At 38.6% G+C, this 27185-nt stretch overlaps 1 protein-coding gene across 8 annotated transcripts in view; it reads left to right on the top strand.

Moving 5' to 3' along the window:
• Nucleotides 1-27185, top strand: part of PTPN13 (protein tyrosine phosphatase non-receptor type 13) — a 113285-nt gene that overhangs the window by 45202 nt on the left and 40898 nt on the right. For 6 of the 8 annotated variants that reach the window (XM_054065827.1, XM_054065826.1, XM_054065828.1 and 3 more), the window contains 8 exons: nucleotides 3234-3794; nucleotides 15575-15670; nucleotides 17511-17610; nucleotides 23590-23809; nucleotides 25337-25411; nucleotides 25514-25688; nucleotides 26674-26827; nucleotides 27001-27139. In XM_054065827.1, the coding sequence (XP_053921802.1) occupies nucleotides 3234-3794; nucleotides 15575-15670; nucleotides 17511-17610; nucleotides 23590-23809; nucleotides 25337-25411; nucleotides 25514-25688; nucleotides 26674-26827; nucleotides 27001-27139 (1520 nt within the window). Of the gene's footprint in view, nucleotides 1-3233; nucleotides 3795-15574; nucleotides 15671-17510; nucleotides 17611-20667; nucleotides 20820-23589; nucleotides 23810-25336; nucleotides 25412-25513; nucleotides 25689-26673; nucleotides 26828-27000; nucleotides 27140-27185 lie in introns of those variants that run through there. The other 2 variants (XM_054065832.1, XM_054065833.1) reach the window with 2 other exon arrangements.

Below are 27185 nucleotides of genomic sequence, written 5' to 3'. Positions count from 1 at the left end.
ACTCTTGGAGATTAATTGCTGGTTTTATTGTATATATTCCCTCACTGTATATTATACTTTGGAATCATGCAATTGCTATAATGGTGCTTGAATTATTTACAGTAATTATAAGTAATTGCACTAATGTAGCATCAAGTAGAGGATAAACACCCAAGGGCAATACGTGAAATCACGAACCTGAATACTATTCAGATGAGCATGAAGAAGACTTTAGTTCAGCAGAGGAGTAATATGGGAAGTAGAAAGCATGCCTTTTTGAAGTTATTTACATGCTGTGGTATCTTAATTGCTAATGGCTTGTCCTATCACCTTCACTGACAAGTAGGGAATCACTTCTCTGTCCTTTTATACTCCTGAGTAACTGAAGCATGGAGTAACTGTGTGGTGTCATGTGAGATACCTTTAGTGGAGCCAAAATGCTTTTGTTTGGTCTCCGCAGTTTCCACTACAAATACAAGCCATTTTTGAAGGAAAGTCATAACGTGAGTGTCTCCATCCATTGTAAGTTAAAGATATAAAAATTCCATTATGCATTCAAGTTCCTTCGTGATCCTTAGTTGAATCTTTATTCTTAATATGTAATGTTTACTAGTAGTTCTTAGCTTCATTTTCCCACACATTTATTCATAAAAGTTGGAGGGGCAAAAGTTGATGGGTAAACTACATACTGGCTTTATGAATTTGTACTTGTGTATGCCATTCAACTAAAAATACACATCTTAAAGAAGGGTATATATATTGTTCCAGTCTGCTCTATTCTGAAGATGTGCTTTTATCTGAAAGCCAGACATAGTGCCCTGTGCTAAGAGAGAAGCATTGCAGTCATTTAAGACCTTTCATCTAAGTAACAGTGAGTCAGTGTGTTGAGGAAGTCCAGGGAAAAAAAAAAAAGGTGAAAAGACCGTAACAGTTCATTCTGTGTCTTGCAAAGTCTATAATAGTACTTTAAAAAGGAGAGATGAGGACAGATTTAAGTTATTAAAAATGGAAGAAGTGGTCTGGATTGATTGCTGGCTGCCCGATCCAGGTTTTTTTTTATTGGTATCTGCAGTTGAATTGCTTCTGATTGCTTCTGTACTCAGAAGTTTTGTCCTTGATAGTTGACCTCTGCTTTCTGGTGCCAAGAGCAGCATGCATTCTTTGCTGGTATGAAGTATGGATCTGAAAGTTCTGTCTTGCTGCTTTGTTTTTGGTTTGCCTTCGCAGGATGCCCAACTTGAGCAGGCCATGTGCCCCTTACCCTCTAGTCTCTTCTTTACTTTTGATTTAGGGTGATTCTTAAAGAGCTTGTGTTGATGCTGTGAGGCATTTTGGAGACAGCTTGTTGAAATGGCATTATGTAGAGAGGGATGGGTTTTGGAAAGATAGGAAGAAGTGCTGAGACTGGTGAAAAGCAGAAGTGGGACTGGGGAGAATAATAAAGGGAAGATGAAAGATGTCCAAGAGAATTTTACAGTCTCAAGAATAAATACTAAGGACAGCAAAATATTCCTTTCAGTACTATGTTAAAAACTCATGTTGGCTGAATAAGTCAATATGGATATGAGTTAAACAGACCTGTGGACGTCTCGACTCAGCAGACTGGAAGAGCAGTGTGGAAGTGGAATGTCTCCTGCACTCATGGGACAGCTCATCTCTTGTCTTCTCACGTAATTAGCTGAGTGAGTGACAAAACTATAGTGATGAGTACTTTCCCAGTCGCTGATGATGAGAAGGTGTTCACATCATCCACTTTTCCTCAGAAGGAAGCCCCAGGTGGGTGGATGACTTGGGTAACAGAGAGCATCTCTTGCGTGTCGAAATAAGGAGCTTGGGTCTTCTGAGTCTCTGCATGAACTAGAAGCAGCTTCTGTTACACTTGGTCTGAATGCCACCACTCCATGGAAACTGCAGTTTTGATAAAGAGTATACTCCTTCCACACTAACACTGTTTTTCTCTGACAGCTGTGCTCTTTCACTCCAGTTCTCGCTAATGTACAACAGATACATTTATGTCTCTGGGTGTGCTATGATAAGGATGCCCACTGGTCCTAAAGTACCTTGTTGCGCTTTTCACTGGGTGTGATCCTGAAACAAGATAATGCTTCAACATGCAGAAATTTAAATGATCTTTTGAACCAGGAATGCTCTTCTGAGTCATGGCTGCTGATGTACCAAGAAATCTTATTGGAGTTGCAGCTGTCTGTTTCTCTTGCTTTTTCTGCTTTGATCACCATTGTTTTGTTCATAAAGGTCTTGCACATGTAAAAACTTTCAGTATTGAAAGGGTGAAGGTTTGGAATTTTTTGCTTTTAAAAAAATGAGCAAAAGCTGTCTAGAGGAGGTTGCTTTAATTTTTTTGCTGCCTAAAATTATCTCAGAACTCTCCTTATTGGGGAGGATTCTTGGAGCTTCTTTTGCTATGCTTTTTGAGTGACAGTCTTGAATATTGCAGTATTTTGATTTTTATATCTGTCACAAATGACTGAATTAAAATCCTGTTTAGGAATGTACGTCCTTGATGTGCATGTACATGAATGGGAAGTTTGTGTGTGCAGAATGGATATCACCCGCTGCTTTGGATAGATAGTCGGAACTTCGTGGTGAACAGCTGTTTTTAAAAAGGCTTTTTTGTGTCTGTGAATATTATCTGTAATTCACCATCTTTATGAGAGATGTATAGTCTGAGAGGATGACTAGTGGAATCATTTTGATCTTGGAAGCTTTGCTGGTTTTTGTTTTAGAGTGTTTTTTATCTGGAGAGACTGTCATCACCAAAAATAGTCATTAAAGGAAGATCCAAGATTTTTAGAATTCCTGACTGCACAGTCATTCTTCTCTTACTGGCACTACTGCAGGGCATCTGTAAATCTGTAGAACAAACCCGGACTTGTCATTAAAAATCGTAGGTGGTGTCTTTGGGTGTGAGAGGAGTGGCTGATGTCAGATTGGTTGTGAAACAGTACTTTTGGTGATACTCCAGACTAATTTTTTTTAACATTAATGCTGAGTTATAGTAGGCCATATTTTTTTCTGGATCACTTCAGATTTAAAAGAAATGGTTGTCTGATATGAAGTAGTTGGGAGTTCTGTCTTTGCTGACTGAGGCAACGTTTTAAGTAGCCAACTTAAACTTTTGCATGGCAAAATCAAGGCCAAAATGTGTGCTGAGATTACACTTATAACAGTAACTTGTGTTGCACTCTTGTGTGTTAAGTACAAAATTATGTATGTGAAATGTCTCCTTATTCCAGGAAAAACATTGATGGTCGATACACCTGATGGACACAAAGCTCACTTTTCTCAACAGACCATGCTTAAAAAAGGACTTAGCAAGTCTATGGGATTTTTGTCTGTTAGAGGAACACAAGGCAAGGAGGAGTTTTTCCAGGGCATTTCCACAGATTACAACTCAGGACAGGAAGATGTTTTCTGTCCTCATAGATGCAAAACCAGTGAGTTTGAAAAAAAAGGTCACCTTCAAACAGATGTCACTCCAAAGCGGAAAGTATGGGCTTCCTCCACAGATTTGCTTTGCACAACTGACAAGACAACTGAGAGAGACCATGCTGGAGGCTGCCATGGGCACAACCATCAGTGTGAAGCATTTACAGTACAGACTTCTGCTACCAGAAACAAGGAAGCAAGATACTCTGATGGTAGTATAGCATTGGATGTTTTTGGACCACAGAAACTGGACCAAATGCGCCATGTGCCTGAGACATCAACTTCTGCAGCAATATCAAGTGCCTTTGACAGGATAAGAGAGAGACAGAAGAAGTTGCAGCTTCTGAGGGAAGCTATGAATGTAGAAGGTTGGTGAAGCTTTTTGATTTTCCGAGTAACCCAGTCATTAAACATAAAGATTATCTTTGTGATAAATTTGAGTTCTGTTGTAGCAGCTCTTGAAACTGCAGAGATCTTCGCTTGCTTTTCTTTTTTAGGTAAAGTGAAAGCATTAGAACATCTGTTGCCAGTCAAGATAGATGTGCTAGTCCAGATTGCTTACCCAGTGAAAACAGTTGATCTCTGAGTCAGCCAGTATCAAGTTCGTAAATTAAAATTAGAAAAAGAAGAAAAAGTTGGTAACAGCCAATTGTCAAGTAATTTTCCTTGAAAGAAAATCCTCATCTCCAGCTACTAGAGATGAATTTATACCTCAGAGGAAAGGGAAAATTTAATCTCCAGATCTCTCTGGTTTTGTGCTGTATAACTCTGGATGAGGCAGTTAAGCTCTTAAATATGAATTTTTTTTTTGACTCATCTTAAGATCTTTACCTCAGTGAGAATACTTGACAACAAGTTCTGTCAGTTAATTAGAGAGTGCATAGGGGAGAATAAAGTCTTTGATTTTGTTCTGTGGAAACTTACAGAGCTCTGTAAGGGGAGCTGCATATTTTGTTGACTTTGAAAATATGACATGATTTTCAGGGGTTATAAATTTCAGGCAGTTGGATAGAAACTGAGAGAAGAGTTGTATCCTGCTTGCGACAGGGCAGGATGCATAACTCTGATCCTCTAAAGGAGATAGTAGGAGAGCTCTATGTACAGAGCTAGCTCAGTCATTTATTCAGGTGCATTCAAAATCCACACAGTTGAAAACTCATGGCTACCAGTCTATTATGTGACAGAAATAACTGTGAAAAAACCCAACTTTTACCTTATTTTCCTGCATTGAGGTGTAAAGGAATTAAGCCTCATTAAGGAGAGATGATAAAGCCTTTTATCAAGCTTGAATTTCTAAAAATGCCTGTTCATGCCCCTCATGGCCATCTGAGAAGATGTTTCTATTGCAGATAGTAGGGGGAGCCGAATTTCTCTCTCTCCTATGCATGTCAGCCTTGTACTCCAGAAAGAACAAGTATTATTGAAATAGCATAGGCAGTTTAAGAAGTTACTGTGTTGTACAGACAAGACAGTTGAAAGATTTTTTGTGCTATCAAATTAGCATCTTTTGTTGAGGGTTACATTATAATGTGAACGAATGAACACAGGTGGAAGTACTGCTGTAGAGATGCCATTGTTCATCTTAATAGAAGTTCACTATCTGTCATTGTTTACCAAGTTGTCTGATGAGGTACAGGGAAAGTGGATTGGGTTTTGGTTTAAGACTGATATCGAAGGGGACCATCTCAAGTAACTGAGTCAACCCAGATCTTCGGAGATATGCAGCTGCCAAAGTTTAAAAGGAGGCCACTCCCTGCACTGGGAAAGCTCAATAGCCTTGCTGTTCAGGCATGCAGCTTTGTGCAGGTTTGTATTGCACAACAGCAAAACCAAAACCTTAGCCAAAACCATTGATGAACAATAGTTTATCATTCTCATTCAAACAGGTTGGAAGACAGAAAACATAATGTGCCTGTGCCTTGCAAACCGAGATAGTTTAAATGTGTGAAACTATTTGATTCACAAAAGAATGGGTGAAAGTGCAGTCAAAGTAAACTGGGAACTGGGCCTTAATAGTCACAGAAGCTGAGTGATATATCTGTATAGGGAATACTGAGGCCATAGATAATGACTCACTGCCCATCCTTCTAAATTCACAGTCATTACTTGCTAGAAAAAAATGAAGATGCTTTTTCAACAGATAGTTAAGTTGAAATGTTCTTGTCTTGTTCTTCTGAGTTTCTGCTTTCGGCAGAGGAATGAGGTATGTTTCACTCTTGAATTGAAGTTAGGAGTGTGTGCTCTGCTGTTTTATTTTAGGCTCTCAAGTTTTTTTTTCACCAGTTAACTACTTCAAGAAAAGTTTTAGGCCATTTCTAAGGCTCTGGGGAGACCTTATAGGAGTCTTCCAGTACTTAAAGGGGGCTGGGGAAAAGGGGAAAGTTGGGGAGGGGCTTTTTATCAAGGATTGTAGTGATAGGACTAGGGGGAATGGATTTAAGCTGAAAGAGGGGAGACTTAGATTACATATTAGGAAGAAATATTGTACTGTGAGGATGGTGAGGCACTGGAACAGGTGCCACAACAGAGAAGTTGTGAGTGCCCCATCCTTGGAGGTGTTCAAGGCCAGTCTGAATAAGGCTTTGAGCAACCTCATCCAGTGGAAGGTTTCCCTTCCCTACAGGGAGGTTGGAATGAGATGATCTATAAGGTCCTTTCCAACCCAAAACATTCTATGATTTTTAATGAGAGCCAGTTTAAAGGAGTAATTCCATAAGACGGATGGGGAATACTTTTTCACATAGGAGTTGCTATTGTGTTTTACATGGCTTGAGAAGTCCAGCTGAAAGTATTCTATTCCCTTTTAATGAGCAGATTCACAAAAAGCCTTAATACATAGCATCTGCTAGCCTATTGAGACTGCTTTCCCCTTTCCTTTTTGTTCCATATGATTTACTATTCCTTATCTCACATCTTGTTTACAACAGACAAGACCCCAGACAAGATCTTCCGTGAAAAGCATATTGCTAGCTTCATCTGTCAAAGAAATGAAAAATATAGTCTGCAAGTTTTTGCTGCATTACTCTTGTATGTAATTTTCAGGCACTTAATGGGTAGATAGCTATTACCAAATGTCAGGCATCATGAAGTGTGTGGAATTCCTCTTGTCGTGTAAACCCAACCCACCTGAAAGATATGGTTGAGAGAGTTCCTTGTGAGGCTCCTGAAGGTCAAATGGGCCTGGGAGGTCTATACAGTCTTCAAGAAGTAAGTCTTAAAGGCACAGGAGCAGGCTCTGCCAGTGTACCGTAAGACAAACCAGTGAGGAAGACGACTGGCCTGGGTGAACAGGGAACTTTTGCTGGAACTCGGGGGGAAAAAAGGCAGAGTTTAGTACTTTTGGGGGAAGGGGCAGGCAACTCAAGAAGAATACAGGTATCTCATTAGGTCATGCAGAGAGAAAATTAGAAAGGCAAAAGCCCATCTAGAACTCAGTCTGGCCACTGTTGTAAGAGACAACAAAAAATGTTTTTTACAAATATATTAACAACAAAAAGAGAACCAAAGAGTATCTCAATCTATATTGGATGCAGGGGGAGACACTGAGACCAAGGATGAGGAAAAGTGTGAGCTACTTAATACCTTCTGCCTCAGTCTTTAATAGTCAGACTAGTTATTCCCAGGGTATTCAGGCCCCTGAGGTGGAAGACAGGGATGGAGAGCAGAATAAACCTTTATAATCCAAGAGCAACCTACTACACCACTTGGACACTCACAAATCTATGGAACTGGATGGGATCCGCCTGAGAGCAGTGAGGGAGTTGGCGGAGGATTTTGCCAAATCACTCTCTATCATTTATCAGCAGTACTAATTAACAGAGAAGGTTCCAGATGCCTGGAGACTTGCTAATGTGACACCCATCTCCAAGAAGGGCTGGAAGGAGGATCTGGGGAACTACAGGCCTGTCAGCCTGACCTCAGTACCAAGGAAGATGATGGAGCAGTTAATCCTGAGTGCTTTCACCAGGCATGTGCAGGACAACCAGGGGATCAGGCTCAGACAGCATGGGTTCATAAAAGGCAGGTCCTGCTTGACCAACCTGATCTCTGACCAGGTGACCGGCCTAGTGGATGAGAGAAAGGCTGTGGGTATTGTTTACGTTGAGTTTAGTAAAACCCTTTTTGCTGGGTAAAAAACTGGCTGGATGGCCAAGCCCAAAGAGTTGTGGTGAATGGAGTAAAATACAATTGACACCTGGTCACAACTGGTGTTCCCCAGGGCTCGGTGTTGCAGCTGGTTGTATTTAATATCTTTATAAATGATCTGGATGAGGGAATCGAGTGTACCCTCAGTAAGTTTGCAGATGACACCGAATTGGATGGGATTGCTGATCTGCTTGAGAGAAGGAGGACTCTGCAGAGAGATCTGGACAGGCTGGATAAATGGGCCCCAATTGTATGGGGCTCAATAAGATCAAGTGACAGGTTCTGCACTTGGGTCACAATTAACCCATGCAACACTACAGGCTTGGGGCTTAATGGCTGGAAAACTGCCCAGCAGAAAAGAACATGGGGGTACTGGCCCATAGCTGGCTGAACGTGAGCCAGCAGTGTGCCCAGGTGGCCAAGAAGGCAAACAGCGTCCTGGTTTGGATCAGAAATGGTGTGGCCAGCAGGAGTAGGGAAGACATCATTCCCCTTTGCTAAGCACTGGTGAGGCTGCACCTCAAATACTGTGTTCAGTTTTGAGCCTCTCAGTACAAGAAGGCTGCCCAGGGAAGTGGTTCAGTCACAATCTTTGGAGTTGTTCAAAAAAAACATGTAGAAGTGGCACTTCAGGACATGGTTTAGTAGGCATGGTGGTGTTGGGCTGACGGTTGGACTTTCTTAGTCTTAGAGAGAGCTCTTTTCCAACCTTAATGATTCTGTGATTCTGTATGAACAACTATGTGGAAAGCTGTGGTAAAATATCACCTCTCTTGATAAAGGTAATGGTGGCAGTTTCTTAGGCAGCACTTGGTACAAGGGTGTCTTACTGCTTACAGCTGGTAGTCAGGTAGCAGACAAGTGGGCAACAACTAGAAATGGAGTGAAAAGAAGTCCACAGAAAATGACAGCAACAGCTACTCTTTTCCTACATGGAACACAGCACGACCTCAAAGGAGAGGCCTTGAAAGGTAAAATGAAGGAAGAGAATAAGGTATTTTGAAAGCTTGTATAGTCAGGTGTGGGGGGGGGTGGGGGCAGTAACGGGTAAGAAGTTATGGGAACAGCTTCGGGGCTTGGGTTTAGTACAGAGGACACAATCTGCCTTCTTTTTGACAGGTTTGGGGATATTTGCAGTTTGGTTAGAATCCAGCTCTGGGTTACAGTTAAGTCTGTGTAAATTCTAGTAAGCCTTTGCTTTCAGCTGTATGTTGTTTTTCAGTTTTTGAATTGCAAAGCGGCATTGGACTCTATGCGGGTTAAACTTGGCCAACTAAAACTTCCCTCCTGAAACTACAAAGGAACTTAAGTGACATGTGGCTTATTTCTTATTTAGCTTATTTTAGGTTGAGCTGGCAAACATTTTTGTTAGTCATAAAACCTTAAGGAGCCGACTGTCTTGTTCTCATGCACAGGCTCTGGTATGCCGAGCTTGGAAGAGATTTTTATGATCCAAATTATAAAGTCAGGAAAATTATAATTTATAGTGGAAAGAAAGAGAAAGCTTTAATTACAGCTGTGCTGTAACAGAAGTATCTTGTAGTGAGCTGCAGACTATCCAAACTGTGCTATAATTTAAGGTTGGGACATCTCAGATATAGCATCACAAGCCTTCCAAAGGCAGTGTGAACTTGGTGGTTTATATATTGTTCTGCTGTACAGTTTCAGGGTCGAGGTTGTTTATCTCTTGTTCACCAAAGATGATTTTTTATGATGAGGTGCTTAGCCAGATGGGAAGAAGGGAAAGGGAAAGAAAAGACTGCTATTTGAATGCATGTAAAATATGTGTTAATCTTGCCATGAGATAGGAGAATTTCTGCATCTCCGCTGTTGTTGTTCATTCTTGGTTTTGTTATGTAGGTTTTGTTGAGCTTACAGAGAGTTGGTTAGAGTTGTGAAGTTGCTAGGTGTTAAACCCCAGTAGTCTGTCTGTACCAGGAGAGTAGATCTCTATTGTGTTGTTCTTTTGAAACTTCAGGTGGTTACTTGGTATGAACTGGTAGCATCCTATTTCAGAGAGAAAATAGTATTCACCTTTTATATTTTGCAAGCCTGCATTGCTACTCAAGAGTGTGAAGGTGTCATCTATTTTACCTTGCTCCTAGCTTTGTTTGCCTTCTCACACACAAAACTGATTTTATCTTCTGAGAGTTATGAAGTGTAGGTACACTTCAGTTTTCATATCTCAGGCCTTCCTTCAAATGCCACAATTGTACAATGCAAGGCTGTGAGAGAGTAGCCTTGCATGACTGGCTCTTTTATTTGCCTAGGCAGCTTCCCTCCCCTGGTTTTGAGTGTATGCATAATTCCAGGTGAATTGGTTTGTGTTACTTGAGTGAATGTGCATCCTTCTTTTTTTATATGTGTTTATGCTTATGAGGATGTTGTACAAGAGATGCACAAGGGAGCAAGGTGTAAAGAGTGCTTAGGGTGGAATACAGTAAAGAGTGCTTATGGTGGAATACAGGAGCACAAAACCATTTGGGCAGTAGTAATGTAGCTGGCTGTGGGTTAAATAGCAGACAAGGAGAAAAAAAGAGGGGATCAGCTGATCTTGCTGATGTTTTGGAATGCTGAATCCAGGGGTGGGGATTTTGGGGAGGTTTGGGAATATTCTCAAGCATTTCTTAAATGTTTTTGCTGTTGGGAACCATGTGAATCCCAGAGCTTCAAGTTGTCTTTATCCCTCTTTACCCTTGATTTTTCCCACGGAAAACCCAGATGATTTAGTCCTCTTTTTGTTGTCCATTTATTGTTCTCTACTTCATAGAAGGAAGAAGAGGCAGTAATGTTCTGTGTTTCTAGAGATTGGCCTCTGCTTCCTAAGTCTTCTGTGGCTTTGTCTTTATCTCTCAAAATCATGTTTTCATTAGCTACCCTGAAGACTCATATGGACCGCATTTATATAACTTCTGTATTAGAACTGCATGTGTTTAGATGGGGAGTTACTGTTAGGGATAATCTATATGTAAAGATTTTAAAAGTATTCTTAGTTTGAAGCTGCATTTTTTAATAAAGGAACATTTCTGCAGGTAATCAGGCAGCTGTTGGCAATAAATTTATCTCAGCAAATGAAGCCTCAGAGATTTGAATTTGAGAGGTTTAGAAGTGGATTAAATGGGTGTTTGGATTTAGGATGCAAAGGAGGACTAGCTGCTTTACAAGCTTACCTCTGTAAATTCAGTGAAGTGTGCACACTTTCTTTTTCTCTTGAATTGTATATCTTCAGTTCATGTGTCCAGTAAAGATAAGTTAGAAGAATGTTCAGAAATCGTCTTAGTGAAGCTGAAGGATACAGACTGATACTATTTTAGACAGAAAACTTTCAGTTGTTAATTTTGCTGAGACTATGGAAGTTGGCTTTTCAAGGAGAAAGAACTACATGTTTGTGGGATTTCTGTGAAGTATAAGTCCTCTGTCATCAACCACTTATTTTATCCTGAATTACGTAGTTTAACATAAGATAGTAAAACAGTTGTTACAACTCCATAATTGGATAGTGAGGTGGCATCTGCTCCATCTGCTTTACAAGTTCTTAGCAGCTCACACAGTCCAGGATTATCAACGTGTTACATTCTCAGTAGGCTAAAACACTTAACTTTATTGGCCACACTTTCAGTATGTATCTATTGATATTCCTTATCCTAGATGGCATGATCCAGATCCAGAACAGAAAGGTGTCTTTCTAAATACTAGACTCTGAGTTCTTACCAGACCCCGCAATTGTTCTTTTTATTCTTGCTTGCTATTTTCCTTTCCAGAAAAGGTCTGGATAATGTATGTTTTCTGCAACTTTACAAGGCTCTGTTTCTTCCCTTCCTTTCGATCCCGTGCATCAGATGTCCCTCAGGCTCTTTAGGGAGTTGCCTGGATGGCTGGTGACATGGACTGCATGCACAATACGGCTTTTTCATCTAGGGTATCTGTGGTGGAAATCTTGCAAGTTAAAATGAGCCTGCTCCCCTGGAAGGCTGAATGGTTTTGTTTTCCTAGTGCTCTTGCTATATATGACCAGGGATTTATTCTGGATCTCTATGTTCTTGCTGTTAAACCTGTGGTGCCTTGCAGAAGATAATTCAAGTTTTCTTAGATGTAAAGAGGAGGAAAAATAAGAGTAAATATGACTCTAACCTATTCGTTAAACTGTTGTGAAAGAAGCAAGTCCCAGCCTCTCCTAAAGGACAGTTAATGTCTTTTAAATGGTATTATAGTAACACTCTTGCATAGTAGACACCCACCAATAAACCTCAAAGAGCAAACAAGAGCTCCCTCCCTGTCCTAAAACTTGTTTAACTCTGTCATCTTCTCTGTCCTTTACCTTCTCTGTACAGCCAGGAACAATTCTGAAATAATGTGTATTTGAAAACCTTTGTATCTAATGTGAGTCATGTGTTCAGGGTAATGACATTCCAAGCTAAATGTGGTTCTCTGATTTCTGTTGGAGTTGGCTGAGATGTGGTTTTCTGTAAGTTACTTGTCTGGACTTGCATGTCTTGCCTTGTACAAACTGTGTTTTGTTACTTTATGCTGCGTTAGGTGCCTGGAAGGTTGTGCTCTGCTGTCTTTGATAGGAAGTTTGAAAAAGAACCACTGCAGTGCTAAGCAGCGCAAACACTGATTCTTCAATTTATAATGTTTCTTTCTTCTCTGCGTCTTGATGCTACAGCATGTTAACTTATATCATTAGTTAGAAATTTTATATATTCATTGCAGTTATGGACTCTTATTAAAACATGCCAAAACTCGGGTTTGTTTTTGCAGTAAGATGTGACGTGATTTGAACTGTTCTGTCAAGAGATTGTTATCTAAACACTGAAATGTTAAGAAGAGTAACTGGTAGAATAAGTTTTGCTACAACGTGCTTGATGTTTCTATAAGTTCAGTCAATTCAAAAGTCTTCAGTCACCAAAAATGAAAAAAAAATCAACAACCAACAAAAACTCAAACAAAAATCCCAAACAAAAACCCAAACCTAGATCAATTAAAAAATCCCAGGAAGAATGGTAAATATGGGAGATAAGTTGGTTTATTGCTGTCCTTTTAGATTTTATTGATGTCATCTTTCAGTTCCTTCCCACACAAACAACCTAGAAGTTTGTATGAAAAGCTTAACTTTAACTTGATCCCAGAATTAGGCTTTGTAATCTTTGGAAGCCAGTTCTTAGTTAGAACTTTGGCTTGGACATAATCCCAGAGCCTTCTCTGAAGTTAAATCCTAATAGGATGTTAGAATTGAGGAGAATTTGCTGGAGGAGAGGAGACAGCATAAATTATTTGTGTGACTTTGCAAGCACTATAGATACAGTAGTCTCAACATTTACAATTAAATTGACTGTTTGCAGGTCTGCAGTGCATATCCTGTCCATGCCACAGAAAAAATTGTTTGTTTAAGAGGAGTTTCAGTGTTAGGGCAATATGTATATAGATGTGTATATACCGGCAGAGAACTGGAAGGCGGTTTGCCAAAGATGCTCCAGCAGCAAATAGTTCCACATCTGTATGTAATTTTCCTAAACTGAGCAAAGCAAAGAGAAATATAGAGGATTTACCCTGAATTTCAGGTTGTACCTTCTTAGTTGTCTTGAAATTTTTGTCCTTAGGCTGAATAAGCTGAGGGTCATTGGTGCCAGCCTGGTGTGGAAAGGTTGTAAAATGCCTCCAGAAGATAAAACTTTTGCTTCTGCTATTTGGGATAAATTGTATGGTCTTACTTAGATAGAAAGATGTGAGAAGAAAGGATGGTGATCTCATCTCTGTCTCTACTTGTGAATGCTGGAAGAATAGGTTTAAACCTACGTGGGCTTCATGGATGTCTGTGAAAACATTAAGATAAGCAGTGACGGGACATCTTGCTTTATGTTTCTTGGCTCATGAACTTAGTCCTTAGCCTACAGCAGGGCACCAACTCTTGCTAACAGGATGAGTCAAGAGAAGTCAAATACCCTTGCAGAGTCAGATATCATATCACCACATACAGACACTTGTTTAGTATTTTAACTGTGTATTTCTGTTTACCCCACTTTGCACCTTTTTTTTGCAGAATTTCCTGTCTCGAACCAGGATAGAGCCTCAGTTTGTGTGCGATTCAGGAAGCCCAGGCTGCTGACTAGGTGGAAAAAAGAACAACTGTTTAAAATCTCATATTATAATTTATTGTTCCCTTTCCATCTTCTTGCTTCAAAGATAGTTTAGCTGACTTGAAAGAACTATAGCTAGTAAAACTACTGGGAAAGAAGAGATCTGTTTTCAGTTTGTGTAGTGTAGCTCCAGTATCATGTGTGGATTGAGGTCTCACTTAAAGGTCTGGGAACATTTTAAAAATAGATCTGCAAAAGCTATCCACTGTATTTGGGGTTTATTTCCCTTCTTAAGCAAGTAATTACTAGACTGATGGTAGATTTCTTTTGTTGTAAAATCCAGAACACTAAGTTTAGCCATTATGAAAGATTGAAGCAACCCTGCTCGCATCCCCTCTCCCAGTGAATTCTCTTCATCTTGCTGTACGTTGTTTTGCAAGTGTGTCAGCAGTATTGCTTGTTTTGGATAGTAGTGTGAAACGTCCTTAGGATTAATTGGGATTTATGCCGCTAAGCAATGCAACTGGGATGAGCTGGTGGGACCAGTTGTTTACCTGAGTTGATTGGCAACTTTCCTTACGTGTCCCAGTTTTCTTAATCTTATATTTGGTGAGACAATGAGAAACTGTACAACCCAAGTGAGCTGAAGGAAATGCTGTTTTATAAGGAGGATGATTTTTGAAAATTAGTCCAAAATTAACATGACCTAGTCTTTAGTCTTGGTCTACTGCATTATCTCATATTTTTAATGCCTTTTTTCCGTTTGGAGTTTTCTCTGCTTCTGTAGGAAGTCCAAATGAGTAGTGCTGTTGACTGCATGTCTGTCTTTGTCCTCTGACATAATACAAGTTATGTTGCAGGTTCATTGCTCTTGCAGGATTTTTCACCAAGCGTTTTGTTTTCTGAATGTGGGAAGTTGGAACCTCCAGCTTCTTTTTTGCATCATCCAAACTCATCTGCTCATGTATTTCCCCATGTTGTGTTCTTACATTTTATATTCCTTGCTGTAGTTGATTTGTGCTTGTCTTCAGAGTAGTTTTATGTGCCTTCTCTATATCATTACTTTTGTTTTCAAAAACATTAATTGCAGTTACACCAAAGACATTCTGCAAATAAAGAAACCTTATGTTTTCTTTCACTTAAAGTGAAGCATTAGTAATCCCAAAATGTGGATACTTTCTTGTTTTCTTTTCTCTTTTTATGCACACTGTGTGGTTGTCCTTTGGCTTGCGCATAGGAAAGTTTTGCGAGATTGTTGCAAATATTATGCACACACCCTTTCTGTGGAGTCCTTTGCTCCACTGTTATTTAAAGAATCCGCTGAGAGTGGGAACTGAGACTGCTGTATTGATTCCTCATCACATGCATTTAGCTGTTCTGGTTAGTTGAATGTCCTATATGGGCCTACTAATTGATTGTTAATCATATTTTGTGGATGTCAAAGATGAGCTGAATGAAATAGAATTTTCCAGTGCCTACTTTATCTCTGTGGATATTTTTTCCTTTTTCATCATGAAGGAACCAAAGATTGAATCCTGATGGTTGCTTTCTACATGCAAGCGATGTGCACCAAATATTTTCATCAGTTTTGTTTGCAGGAAGGATTGGGTTTTGTCTTGAGTTTAGTTGTTTTTTTAAAAATACTAGTATTAACTTGGAAGTGATAATGAGAGAAACTCAGAGGTGGTGGCTCTGTTAGTATAGCTGAGAGAGGCCAAGCAGACTGCAATACCTTCAGGCTGTGGGGTCAGAATGGGACTGCACAGCATCCACGAAGTGTTTGCTTTCAGACCTTGTAGCCCCGGATGGGCATTTAAAAAATGTTTTTAAAGATTTCAAGAAGTTTTAAATGTTAATCTGTGTTTGATTTTTGTATTAGAACTGTTGCTCTCTTACACTTCTCATACCCTGACTTCAACTTTCAGAACCTTTAAGAAGGTACAAATCTTACTACAGTGATGTTTATAGTACTTCGAGTGAAAGTCCATCTGTTGTTTCTTCAGAACCGGATTTCAGACAAGGTAAGACCTGTGGTTTTTTTTTAAAAAAAAACAAACCAAAAACACAGCACACCACCACCAAAGGAAAAAAAAAGGCCAAAAAACCCCCGGAAGCCAACTACCCCAAAGGAACCAACCAACTAGGCAACTTACAGAAAAAATATAACAAAAAATTTGAATTTAAATCTTTAGTAGGAGACTTTGTAATTACCAGTAATATGAAGTTGTAAGATGATGTCATGTAGTTACAACATTGTCTACAGTTCAGCATAATTGGCAGTTTGTTCAGAAACAAGTTTGTTATTTAGCACTCTGGAAAGAAAGTTGGTGGGAAAAGCTGGAAATGGTTAACTTTTTACCAGAGTCCTTATTTTAAATAACATGCTGTCTTCACAGGCACAAAAATGATCAGGTTTTTGTTAGTGTACAATAATAGTAAATTACAAAAGCTTTACATGGGACATACATATTTTAAATGTTTTTATATCAGTGGGTTTTTCTGTGAGGGTTAGATGGTTAATAATTTATAGGCCCATGATTTCAGTGTAATGCAATAGTAGTCCGTAGTACAAGGTGTTTGCAATGATAAATTTAAGTAAGTTCTAGAAAGTCAATGAAAATGGAAAAGCAGGAGATGGTATGAAGGGTTGTTTGCTGATAGATAGCGAGAAGGGGTTTCTTTACACAGTAGAAGCACAGCATGGAAGGAAACGCTTTTCAAAAGAAATGCTAGAATGTTGAAAATAAGTCAAGAAAATAGCATGGTTGATGAAACAATGAACTGCACAGAATCATTATGAGTGATGGAGGCAAACTGATGAAAATGAGGAAAGAAAGCAATAGTTAGGAAGGTAGAATATAGCTGCACTGTATGTATTCTGAATAATTCCAACCCAGCCTCCCTGTACCTGCTGCTCTATCTTTCTTGTCTTTGCCTATCCTGCTTGCTGATCCAGAAATCTAAAGAGCAGTAACAAGTAGCAAGGCTCCTGTAACACATTTCCGTTCATTTTCTTGCCATTTGTAACAGGCTGTTATATATTTCAGTACAAAGTCAACTCTTAAGTTTATACAGGCAAGTGAGATCTGCTTTCTGGCTACTAGTAGTAATATTGCTGAACTCAGTGGCTGTCAAAAAGAGCTATTTCTAAATCAAAGTGGCTGTAATGTGTTCTGCAAGAGCTCTTCTGCTAGCTAGTTAGTACAGTAAGAGATGAAAGTGAAGTAGTTTGCAAAATTATGCTCTTAAGTGTAGCATCTCAAGTGCTGCTACAGGAAGACATACCAGCACAGGAGAAAATTGTTACAAATGGAATTGCATGTTAGTATATTATCAAGACAAAATTTTGTTTGGTAAATTATGAGGAGGATTTGGATTCCAGGAACAAAACTTAAACACAGGAGCTCAGATATATATATACTGGTTTCCTAACTCCCTTCTTGTGAACTGGATTTATAATTACCTAGCTGCTGTATTTCTGTTCTAAAGTAGTTTTGTATGATGTCTCTGCCATATATCTGTCTCAACTCAGGGCTGACAAATGTGTCACCTTCGAAAGGTGTGTTTGTAAACTATGTGTTGGGTTTTTTATTGTGTTTTCTTTTAAGACTTCCTTAGTATTCTTGAAAAGCCTTGTGTGTTGCAGCTATCTTCATTAGGGGAAACTATAAGATTGCTTTCAAAACTGGAATCAACTTCATAATGCTAGTCTGTCTAATACTGTAATGCCATTGTGCAGAACATATGAATCTGATTCCTTCTAAGTAATCTCATGTGAATGATAAGTCCTTGATTTTAGACAGGATTACTCTGTGTGCTTTGTTGCCCAATCGGGTATTAATTTGTCTTTTGGTTTGTTAGTGAGAAGAAATGAAGGTTTCAAGAGAGATGATGCCAGTGATGCTTTGCCAGGTGTTGATGATATCTCCACATCAAGTCAAGCTAATTCTCAGAGGGCAAGGTAAACCCTGTGAAAACAATATGTGCTTGAAGTGCTTTGTCTAAAGAAAGTATTCTAAATCTGCAAACGATTTTTTGACTACCATCCCAGCTTCTGTTTCAGGTTAAAAAATGGCCTGTTGTACTTGGAAGAAAATAGCATTTCAGAATTGCATATTGCATTCTGAAGTAAAAGTCTAATGATGCACTGTGGTGTAGAAGTAAGTGTCCAAATTAGGTTCCCATATTTAATGGAGACTGGGTTGCACTCCTATCAGTTGGTATTTCTGCTTGGAAATATTTAATAACTTTTTATTTTGATTATAGTTTTATAAGACAAAGTTTGGAACATACAGGTATTAATACAGATTAATTTGAATATTTTTTTTTCATTCAGTAAGGAAATGATAGCATGTTTATTTCTTTGAAATAAGCCAAAAGCCATACATTTGGTTGGTTATTCTAGCAAACTGTTAGTTTGTTTTGTTGTGTTTGGATTAATTTCTTTTTTTTTTTTTCATACCTCAACATTGATTAGGTAGGCCAATATTGCAACAATTCATGCTTGTTGAAATTTGCTTTGCTATGTTCTGTATTTGAATATTACATCTGTTTGCATTTTATTTTTTCAAGTGCTGTTCATCAATATTGCTTCAATATGAAGGTTCTGCTTTGTGCATCACCTTAATACACTGTCTTTGTACAGCAGAAACATATCTTATCATGCCTGTGAGGTTTTCAGAGTGGTTCCATACTAAATGTTCAAGAATTTTTATTGACATTGAACTTTTGGATGGAAAATTTCTTCTTTTAGTTTCTGCCAGATGCTGAGTCTCCTTGGAATATTTTATCAAAATGATTCAAGTAGTTTTTCTAGTAAGGGAAAAAGCAAACAAAAAAAAGAGGGGGGAAGACATTTTCCTTCTCTTCTACATTACAACGACAGAGCCTTCTCTGAGCAGCTTTTTGCTTTGCTTGGAGTATATCAGGAGAAAGATTGCTGCTGTGCTCAATATTTTAGGATATTTATATATTTTTTACATAAGCTGGATGGGAATCCTGCTTTATCCTATTAAAGAAACTTAGTGTTCTTACATGCTGTAAATGGATTTGAATTAAACACGGTCTCAGGTGAGAAGTGTCTGAGTGCAGGTGCTCAAGAGAACAGTTACTTGGAAATCTTACAGCTTTAGGTGCCTTGCTGAGCAGCTGCATAGGTTTTCTTATTACTTGCACTTTTATTGCCTGAAAAATGTAAAATCTATCGGAACATTAGAAATGTATATATTGGTGTTTCTTGTAGGGGGGAAGTGTTTAGGCCTTGCTTAGCTGAGTCAACACTGCTTTTTTGGTATGTATTCATGTAACAATACATATGTGAAGCTGCAGTGTCCAAGCAGTCTTACAAATCCAGCCTGTCTTGATGTAAGATGATTTTGGCTAGTGTGAGCTTTTAGAGCAAATTTTCAAGGATCTAGATAACAAGTTTGTGTTCCATGTAATACTGTTAAAGAGCTGTAAATTTCTGCTTTGCATTTTATACTGTCTTAGCACTATACTAAAATGGCAAAGTTCTGTTAGTTCTGTGTGTACAGAATAAGCGTATAGCTTTTGTAACTTATTTTGCTTTTTTTTTTCTTTTGGTGAGTACTGTTAAGTCAACCTTAATTCTTCTTTGACTTGAACCCAGGAAAGTTGCCAACTCAACACTGTAGCTATGCTTCAAAACAACAGATGCTGATAAACTTTTGTTTCTGTTTACAGAATGTTTCAGAAACAGAAAGTAGTATGTGATATGTAGAGGAGTCACATTATTGCAAATGAATCAGGTCAATTATGGGAGTGAAAATGCTGTGGTAAAACTGTACATACTTTCTCATGGTTTGTTTTACGTTATTTTACTTTATATTGCTCTGTTAAGACTAGTACCATTAGTGGGCATAATTTGTGTATTTGTGAAGTCTAGAAGGAAAATATGGTTTTGTAAGTGCAGCATAAACTTCTATGTTGTGCTTACATGTAAAATTCATTCCATTGCTATGTACTTATACAGTCTTATACAGTGGTTTTTTGAATCGCCTGTTTCTGCGATTAGGAATTTGGTCCTAAAATAATACTTAAGTAATATCTCTGTTAATTATGTGAGCTCAATAGAAAACAGTGCATGTGCACTCGCTTTCTCCAACAGCTATTAAAGCTGTTGCTAGCTTTAATAGTGCTAGCACGTGTAAAAAGGAATACCATCAAGGATGGCAGCTACATAAGCAGGGAGATTTCTAAGAAAGTAATTAATATTTTTTTCCAGAACGTTGCATGCTCCTTTAAAATGTCCAGTGTTGCAGAAGACCACGGCTTTTATAACTTCAGAAACACAAGCTCTCAAAGTGAAACTCTTTATAACAAGTAGTTCCAAGGAGCAGATTTTCGGAGTTTACATGCTTTGGCTGTTTGTTTGATTTCAGGGTTTGGGAAGTATATGGTACTTGATCCATTACTTGAATTCCATCAGCACTTGGGAGCGTATTTCACTGTTTTCTCTCTATGTTCTCTGATACCATCTGTATTTCAATACATAATAAATTTACTGCTCCTATGGCATGTCCTTAGAGACAGTCTGCTTTATTATACATGGAATTATCCTTGTAAAACTGAGTTGTAAAACAAATAGAGGTATTTGGATTTGAGGGAGTCTGCTGCCAGTATTAAAAAACAAAAAAAAAACCCAACAGTGAAGCTCGTCAGAGTTACCAGCCAGCATGACTGGTGCTGTTTGGCTGGGCTAGCCTGCTCTTCAACTTGTAGAATCCATGGATTTTTCAGTAGTACACTCAGAGTACACACCAACCCTTGTCATGATCTATGACTGTTGTTATCCTTTAAACTCCTTCGAATGCTTTTCTTGTGGCAATGGATACTTGTGACTGTGCTCCCTCTTTGCTTATTGTATTCGTTTTTTTGCGTCTGTCCCTCTCCCCCCAGCTCCCACTTTTTTCTCCCTCCTTTACTATTTCTTCCTTTTTCTCCCTAGGAGCAGCAGCTGACATGGATCTTTTCTTTCTGTTGCCTTTTTCTTTCACTGCATTTCATTTCCATATGCTTCCTACCTCACCAAAAGGCATCAGTCTTTCTCAATCTATTCCTGACCTTTCCACTGCACTAATCATTAGAGAATGCCTACCTGCTTCCCTTCTTCCAACTTCCTTCTCCGATCCAATACCTGCTAATTTCTTGGTAAGTACTCTGGTTGAGGAAGTAATTCACTTCCCTCTCTCATAGCAGTCTGCCTTCCAGATAACTGTTCGTAGACTGTCTTCAGGTGAATACGTAACTTGAGAGATTCTGGTTTGTAGTCAGACATTGATGAAAATACAGAGTAGCAGCCAAGTACTTGTCTGATGAAGTACTGTAGGAAACAGACTCGTATGATACTATCAGTTAGGAATGTATTTTTTTTGTTGTTGTTGCAGTAATAATACTTGCATATGCTGAACTTCATGGAAGAGCTCAACCTGTATCTGTCAACAGTAACTCCTATTCTGTGGAATGAGAGATGCATTCCTTTTCTTGGAACCTAAAGAGTAAATTGTGCTGATACTCTCCATGTAAAATTGACAATATGTCCAAGCTAGTTGTTTTACTTACCTAGGACACTGAAGCATTCTGTTTTCTGGTTGGTGATAGTTCTTACATACCGACTGAGTAAATTTTTTAAACCGTTAGGTTTCTTACCTTAGTCCCCAAACACCCTACACCTACCCTAATTTTCAGGGAAACTAATATGTGTCAAAAAAGATGATAAACCAACATAACAGTAATACCTCACACAGTAATTTATGATTGCTTCTATTGCACAGAGCTGTATGTTATCAAAAAGGCAAACAGTTTTCTGCAGTAGGGGTTTTCACATTAGCAACTGTTTTCAGATACAGCCAGTTGCAACATGTCTATTTTTTTCATATCATCTTTGATAATTCATAGATATTTATGTTCAGAAAGTGTTTGTTTTTGTTTTGTTTCAGAGCCCATCCTTAGACCTTGATCTAAAGGGCGCTCGTGGGTGTATTTAGCTTAGTTCATTATTAATATTCCCACATATGTTGATCTTAATAAGCTTCCTCTTGGTGAAAAGTTAAGCATCTACACAAGTCTTTACAAGTCTGAGGCCTTTTCTCATTACTTTATCCTTTTGGGTGCACGTTATTAAGTCTGATGCAGAAAGGAAGAAAGGAGGGAGAAGGGAAGCAATGCTATGAAAGCACTGTAAAATGGAGAGGATAATGAGCTTATGTTAATAACGTTTTTCTGTGACTGTATCTTCCCTGAAATTCCATTTGAGGAACTTCAGCAATGTTTTACTCAGTTTGTGGCACATTAGTGGCATTTTATTGTTTGGATTGTCATGATAACATAATTGTTCTTATTTTAATGCTGAGGTTTGTGTGCTAACCACTAAAACTTTTAGTATTAAAAAAATTAAGGGAATGTGGACATGGTGCACTGTTCACGCTATTGGTATTCGTTAGAAACATCACTGTAAAAAGATGGGAAAAGAAAGTTGAAATTATGTCCACCAGTTAGCACACAACTGTACTGTCTGGACAGGTGCATTTTCACTTAGTTTATTAACTGATTGGTCATTCACCAAACGTATCTTAGTTTCTTTTAAAAAGTAGGTATATAAATCTAATGTTTTTAAAAGTCTGTAAATGTTTTCCTACAAAGGGCTGTATGTGAGTGCCAACACGGGACTTATTCTACATTTATCTATATTCCTAAAATTCAGTGCAATGAAATGCAGGCTTCAAAATGCTTTCTTTGCTCTTCCATATTTTTTATCACTCTAGTGTACTATCTAAACTAATGTTTAGCTTAGAATTGCTGGAAGTGGGTTTTGGTGGTTGACAGTCTTGTTAGTTTTTCCTGTCCATTTATGTTTAAATTGCTTCTGTATACTTATGTTAACAGAGAGATAACATTGATATTCTTGTTTTAGGATTTCTAAAGAAGCCTTGATTGGTTTATATTTAATTTGGGTTTTGAAGGTGTTTTTCTGTAAACATGGGACAGAGAGGGGGGTGTGAAAATTGGTTTTATTTTTCTTTGGTTTCTCCTTTCTTTGCATTTCTTATCCTCCTGGTTTTTCAAATAGAAAAAAATGGCTCTTGTTCACTGAAAATGGGACATTTCCGCAAAAAATAAAATTGGTAGGACATTTGGGATCCATACCTACTGAGAAAAGAACTGGAGGATGGATTGCTTTGTTTTTCAGAAATATTGATGGGGATTTTTATTTGGTTTTCTCTTCTTTTTTTTTCCCTTCAGATTATTAATTTATTTTTTTGTGTTGGCTGTTTATCAACCAAGCCATTCCTAGGAATTTAAAAGGAAAGGGATCTTTTTTCAGCAAAATAAGATGATGAAAACATTAGCATATGATATTTAGAATAATTTAGTGTATAGGATGTTGATACATATGAAATACTTAAATATTTCAAGGTATGCTGTTGCTCAGGAAAAATAAGGGAATAAGTAACAGTGCTGTGGAAAGAGTTTGTAAAGAATTGCTACAGAGAAAGTGACTGAAGCAGTATTTACTTACATAAAGTAATTTTTGTTTTTTCTTTAATGACATGGGTTTTAGCATGCTTTTTTCACAGTCTTGAACCGAGAAATCAAGATATTTTCCAAGCATTAATATTTCTTCCTCCTATGTGTTTACTGGATTTGTAGTGTCAACTATTTTTTAGACTGCAGCTGAGCCTTTATTTTCATATGAATAAATCACAGGCAGCTGTAGAAACTTGGCATGTTTGCTTGTTTTCTGTATTGATGGATTGCTGTAGAGGGTTAACCTCCTGGCTGCTGAATAAATGTTGTGTTTGGTGTAGTACTTGATAACTAGTTTTTGTGTTCTGGGTTTCCACGTAGGTGAGTGCTTAAAGCAGTACACTGTCTTAGGCATGCCTACTAATGTCTTTCTTTCCCCCTGACTATACTTTAGGCAGCATGAAGCACCATTTGAAGGAAATTTGATAGGTCAAGAAGTGATGCTAAAGCGTCAGGAAGAAGAAATGATGCAGCTACAAGCTAGAATGGCTCTCAGGCAGTCCCGACCTAGCCTCTACCCAGGAGATGCAATTAGGTCCTCAGTGCTTGACATCACCAGAGATCCACTGAGAGAAATAGCCCTGGAAACAGCCATGACACAGAGGAAACTGAGGGTAATGCCCTGATCTCAGGAGAACTCCTATTTTCATTGAAACAGGCAATGTCTTGACTGAAACTCTAACATATGGGAGTTATAAACTGTGTCCTGTAATAAACAGTCGTCAGTAGATTAAATACGAGGTGTTTGGTGTTGCCCTGATATGAAAGACCTACTCACAGAGGGTAAAAATATGAGGTTTTGGGGCTATATAACTTAGAACAGTATTAAGAGATGCTAAAATAGACAGCAAGCCTTGACTACAAGTTGCAGCGATTAAACAATATAGTGTACTAACAATGGTAAGGTATAGTTTTTCTGCTGTATTCTGTGGTGTTTTCAACCACTTCGATTTACATTTATTTTTCTTAGGGGAATGTGGAGGTATCAAAAGTTATTAGATTAACTAGTTGGGAAGGTAAAGAAAGGTAGAGAGGATTCATTTGGCCTTTGGGTTCACCCTGAATCACCATGCAAACTCCACTTTCCTTTCCCAGCTGTCTTGGTATGTGGATGAAGTATAAGATTACAGAGAAGGAGGGAGAGAGAGGTATTGGTAAACAGAGTGGCTGATGTTTAGAAAATATGATGGCCTGATGCCCCCTACTGCTGCTTTCAGTGAATTGGATCGATCTCTCTGTCTTATCTATCTATCTATCTGTCTGTCTATCTATCTATCTATCTATCTATCTATCTATCTATCTATTTATTTTAAGGATGGGAAAACTTGAAGCGAGAGTCAGGTGAATTTGCTGTCCTAATCGAGGACTATAGTTCCTGTGTCTGTCTCAAGTCCAAAGCACTCGGACAAGTTAGTTCATATAGGCTTTAACTAGCCATGTTGATTCCCCCTGGTCCTTAAGAGGTTTATGTGCAGATGTTTTACGTACAACACACAGTAGGAAGTAGGCAGTAGCCAATAAAGGTTTCCCCTTAAAAGGTGAATATGGAGCCACTTTTTTAATGTGGTATTGAAATGAGTATTTTGCAGAGGACTTCCTCTAACACGTTGAGCAGGTAAGCTCCTAGAATTTAGATGTATTCTGTCAGGCAGACAGAAGTTGGCCAAGATCTCTACTCGAACCCAGAATATAAGATTAGGCTGAAACGTTCCAGTCTTCAAGAAAGAGATGAGACTTGTGTGTCACAGGTAGAGATTTGTCAAGGTGGAATTGCCACCAATACAGAAAACCTGAGTAATGTCAGGCAGGTGCTTACTGAGATAAGGCCAGATGGTCCCATATGGCAACCCATACCCTGTATTTTAGAGGAAAACAAATAATATTAGAGTGTTGGCTTTTTGCCCAGCAAGAGAAAGAAAATATGCAGTTATAATGTCACCAACACTGTAGTTTGCCAGTGTATCTGGCACACATGCTGGCAAAATCAGGTTTTTTTAGACTTGCCAGCTCATGGGAGGAGTTTAGTACAATTTTGTTTTCAGCCTTTGATTCCTCTTTGGCATTTGCAGGGCAGGTGTTAACTGTTCCTCAGTCTTTTGTTCCAGCAACACAGTGTTCAATCATACTCTTGCGATTTGCAGAATTTCTTTGGCCCTGAGTTTGTGAAGATGACGATTGAGCCATTCATCTCCTTGGACCTACCAAAGTCTATCCTGGTAAGAAAGGGGCTATTCAGCAATCAGTGGCAAGAAAAGTATGTTAAACCAAACATCTGTCAGAAGTGTCAATGTTGTGGTATTCTATTTCACAAAATGCAGACTAAGAAAGGGAAGAACGATGACACCAGGCGAAAAGTAAATGTGATGCTTTTAAGTGGGCAGAAACTGGAGCTGACTTGTGACACCAAAACGATATGTAAAGATGTTTTTGATATGGTTGTTGCCCATATTGGCATAGTGGAGCATCACTTGTTTGGATTGGCTACTTTAAGAGGTAAGAATAATGATTTGATGTAGTTGACAGGTACAGAATAAGAAGAATTAGCTATATGGTGTTGAGAAAGATAAGCAGAGACTGTCTGACCTTTACAAAACATTTACTTTGAGTTACGTTCTCTTGTATTGAGGCAAAATACGTTCCTTAGTGAAGAACAACATTACGTGATAAATTCTGTGTTTGCATGAGTAATAGTAGTCTTTTTGGAGTTTTCTTCCCTGCTGTTTGTTGCCTTCACTGACTAGTGCCCCTCAGAGACATGAAAGTGCTTTGTTAATATGCCCTGGGCCATGTTGCACCTGCTTGTGTAGGCAGACCCATTGGGATGCACAGGAGAGCCCCTTGTATAGACCGAGCTGCCTTAAGGAAAAAGAACTTGCTCCAGAGCTGACAATTTTTCACTATTAGGACAGACCAGAAGTTGGCCTTTTTTCCCCCGTCTTTGGGTAGAAGTTCATTGTGGCTGAACTAATGTATTCATACCCAAGTTTCCTGTTGGCATCTCGCACAGGCTATTGCAGAACTCTAGTGTTCAGACTATTGGTGTGAGATAAAAGCCCTTAGCAGCCCAAGACCTTAATCTATCCATGGCAGACTCCTGGTGCTCTTCACAATTTGGAAAGCCTTGAAAACATGTTGCGGAAATGTAAATGGGACAGAAGTAGTAAGGGAGGGGGAAGAATGACAGATTTGGGATTTTCTCTGGGCTAAGAAGTTTGAAATTTTAGATAAATCCTAGCTTGTATTTTGTAGCTATCATGGAAGGTAACTTCTTCTTTTTTTAACTACTAATTAATTCTTTTGCCCTTATTCACTGGTCCCTTTAATAGATAATGTGCTTATAAACCATTGTTAGTTAGCAGAAAACCCGACTTTTTAAAACAAAATTTCAGAATTGTAAATCTGTCTTGATCCTCCAGCAGGAGAAAATATTTGGTTTTAATATTTTTACCCATGTACTTCCCTTTGTTATTCATGGCAGACAATGAATTTTTCTTCGTTGATCCTGACATAAAGCTAAGTAAAGTAGCTCCAGAAGGATGGAAAGAAGAACTGAAGAAAAAGAACAAGCCCCCTGTCAACTTCACTCTGTTTTTTCGCATAAAGTTTTTTGTGGATGATGTCAGTCTCATACAGTGAGTGTATAAAAAAAATTTTTTAACCTCTTAAGCCCTATATTTATGGACAAAAATTGGATATTGATCAAATATTTGACATTTGGTAAAATTTGGAAATTCGCTATAATGGGAAGAGTACCAAAGGTGGTGCAGGTTTTTTGTGGTTTTTCTGTTTTGTTTTCCTATTCTAGGCATACATTGACCTGTCACCAGTATTATCTACAGTTGCGGAAGGACATCCTGGAAGACAGGATGCACTGTGATGATGAGACAGCCTTACTATTAGCATCCCTAGCACTTCAAGCTGAGTATGGAGATTACCAGGCAGAGGTACTTCATCAGTTTCCCCTTTGAGAAACTGTTCTTGCTGCTTATT

Source organism: Cuculus canorus, chromosome 4 (genome assembly GCF_017976375.1).
Source record: "Cuculus canorus isolate bCucCan1 chromosome 4, bCucCan1.pri, whole genome shotgun sequence".
Taxonomy (NCBI): Eukaryota; Metazoa; Chordata; class Aves; order Cuculiformes; family Cuculidae; genus Cuculus; species Cuculus canorus.
This window is presented reverse-complemented; position numbering and strand designations above follow the sequence as displayed.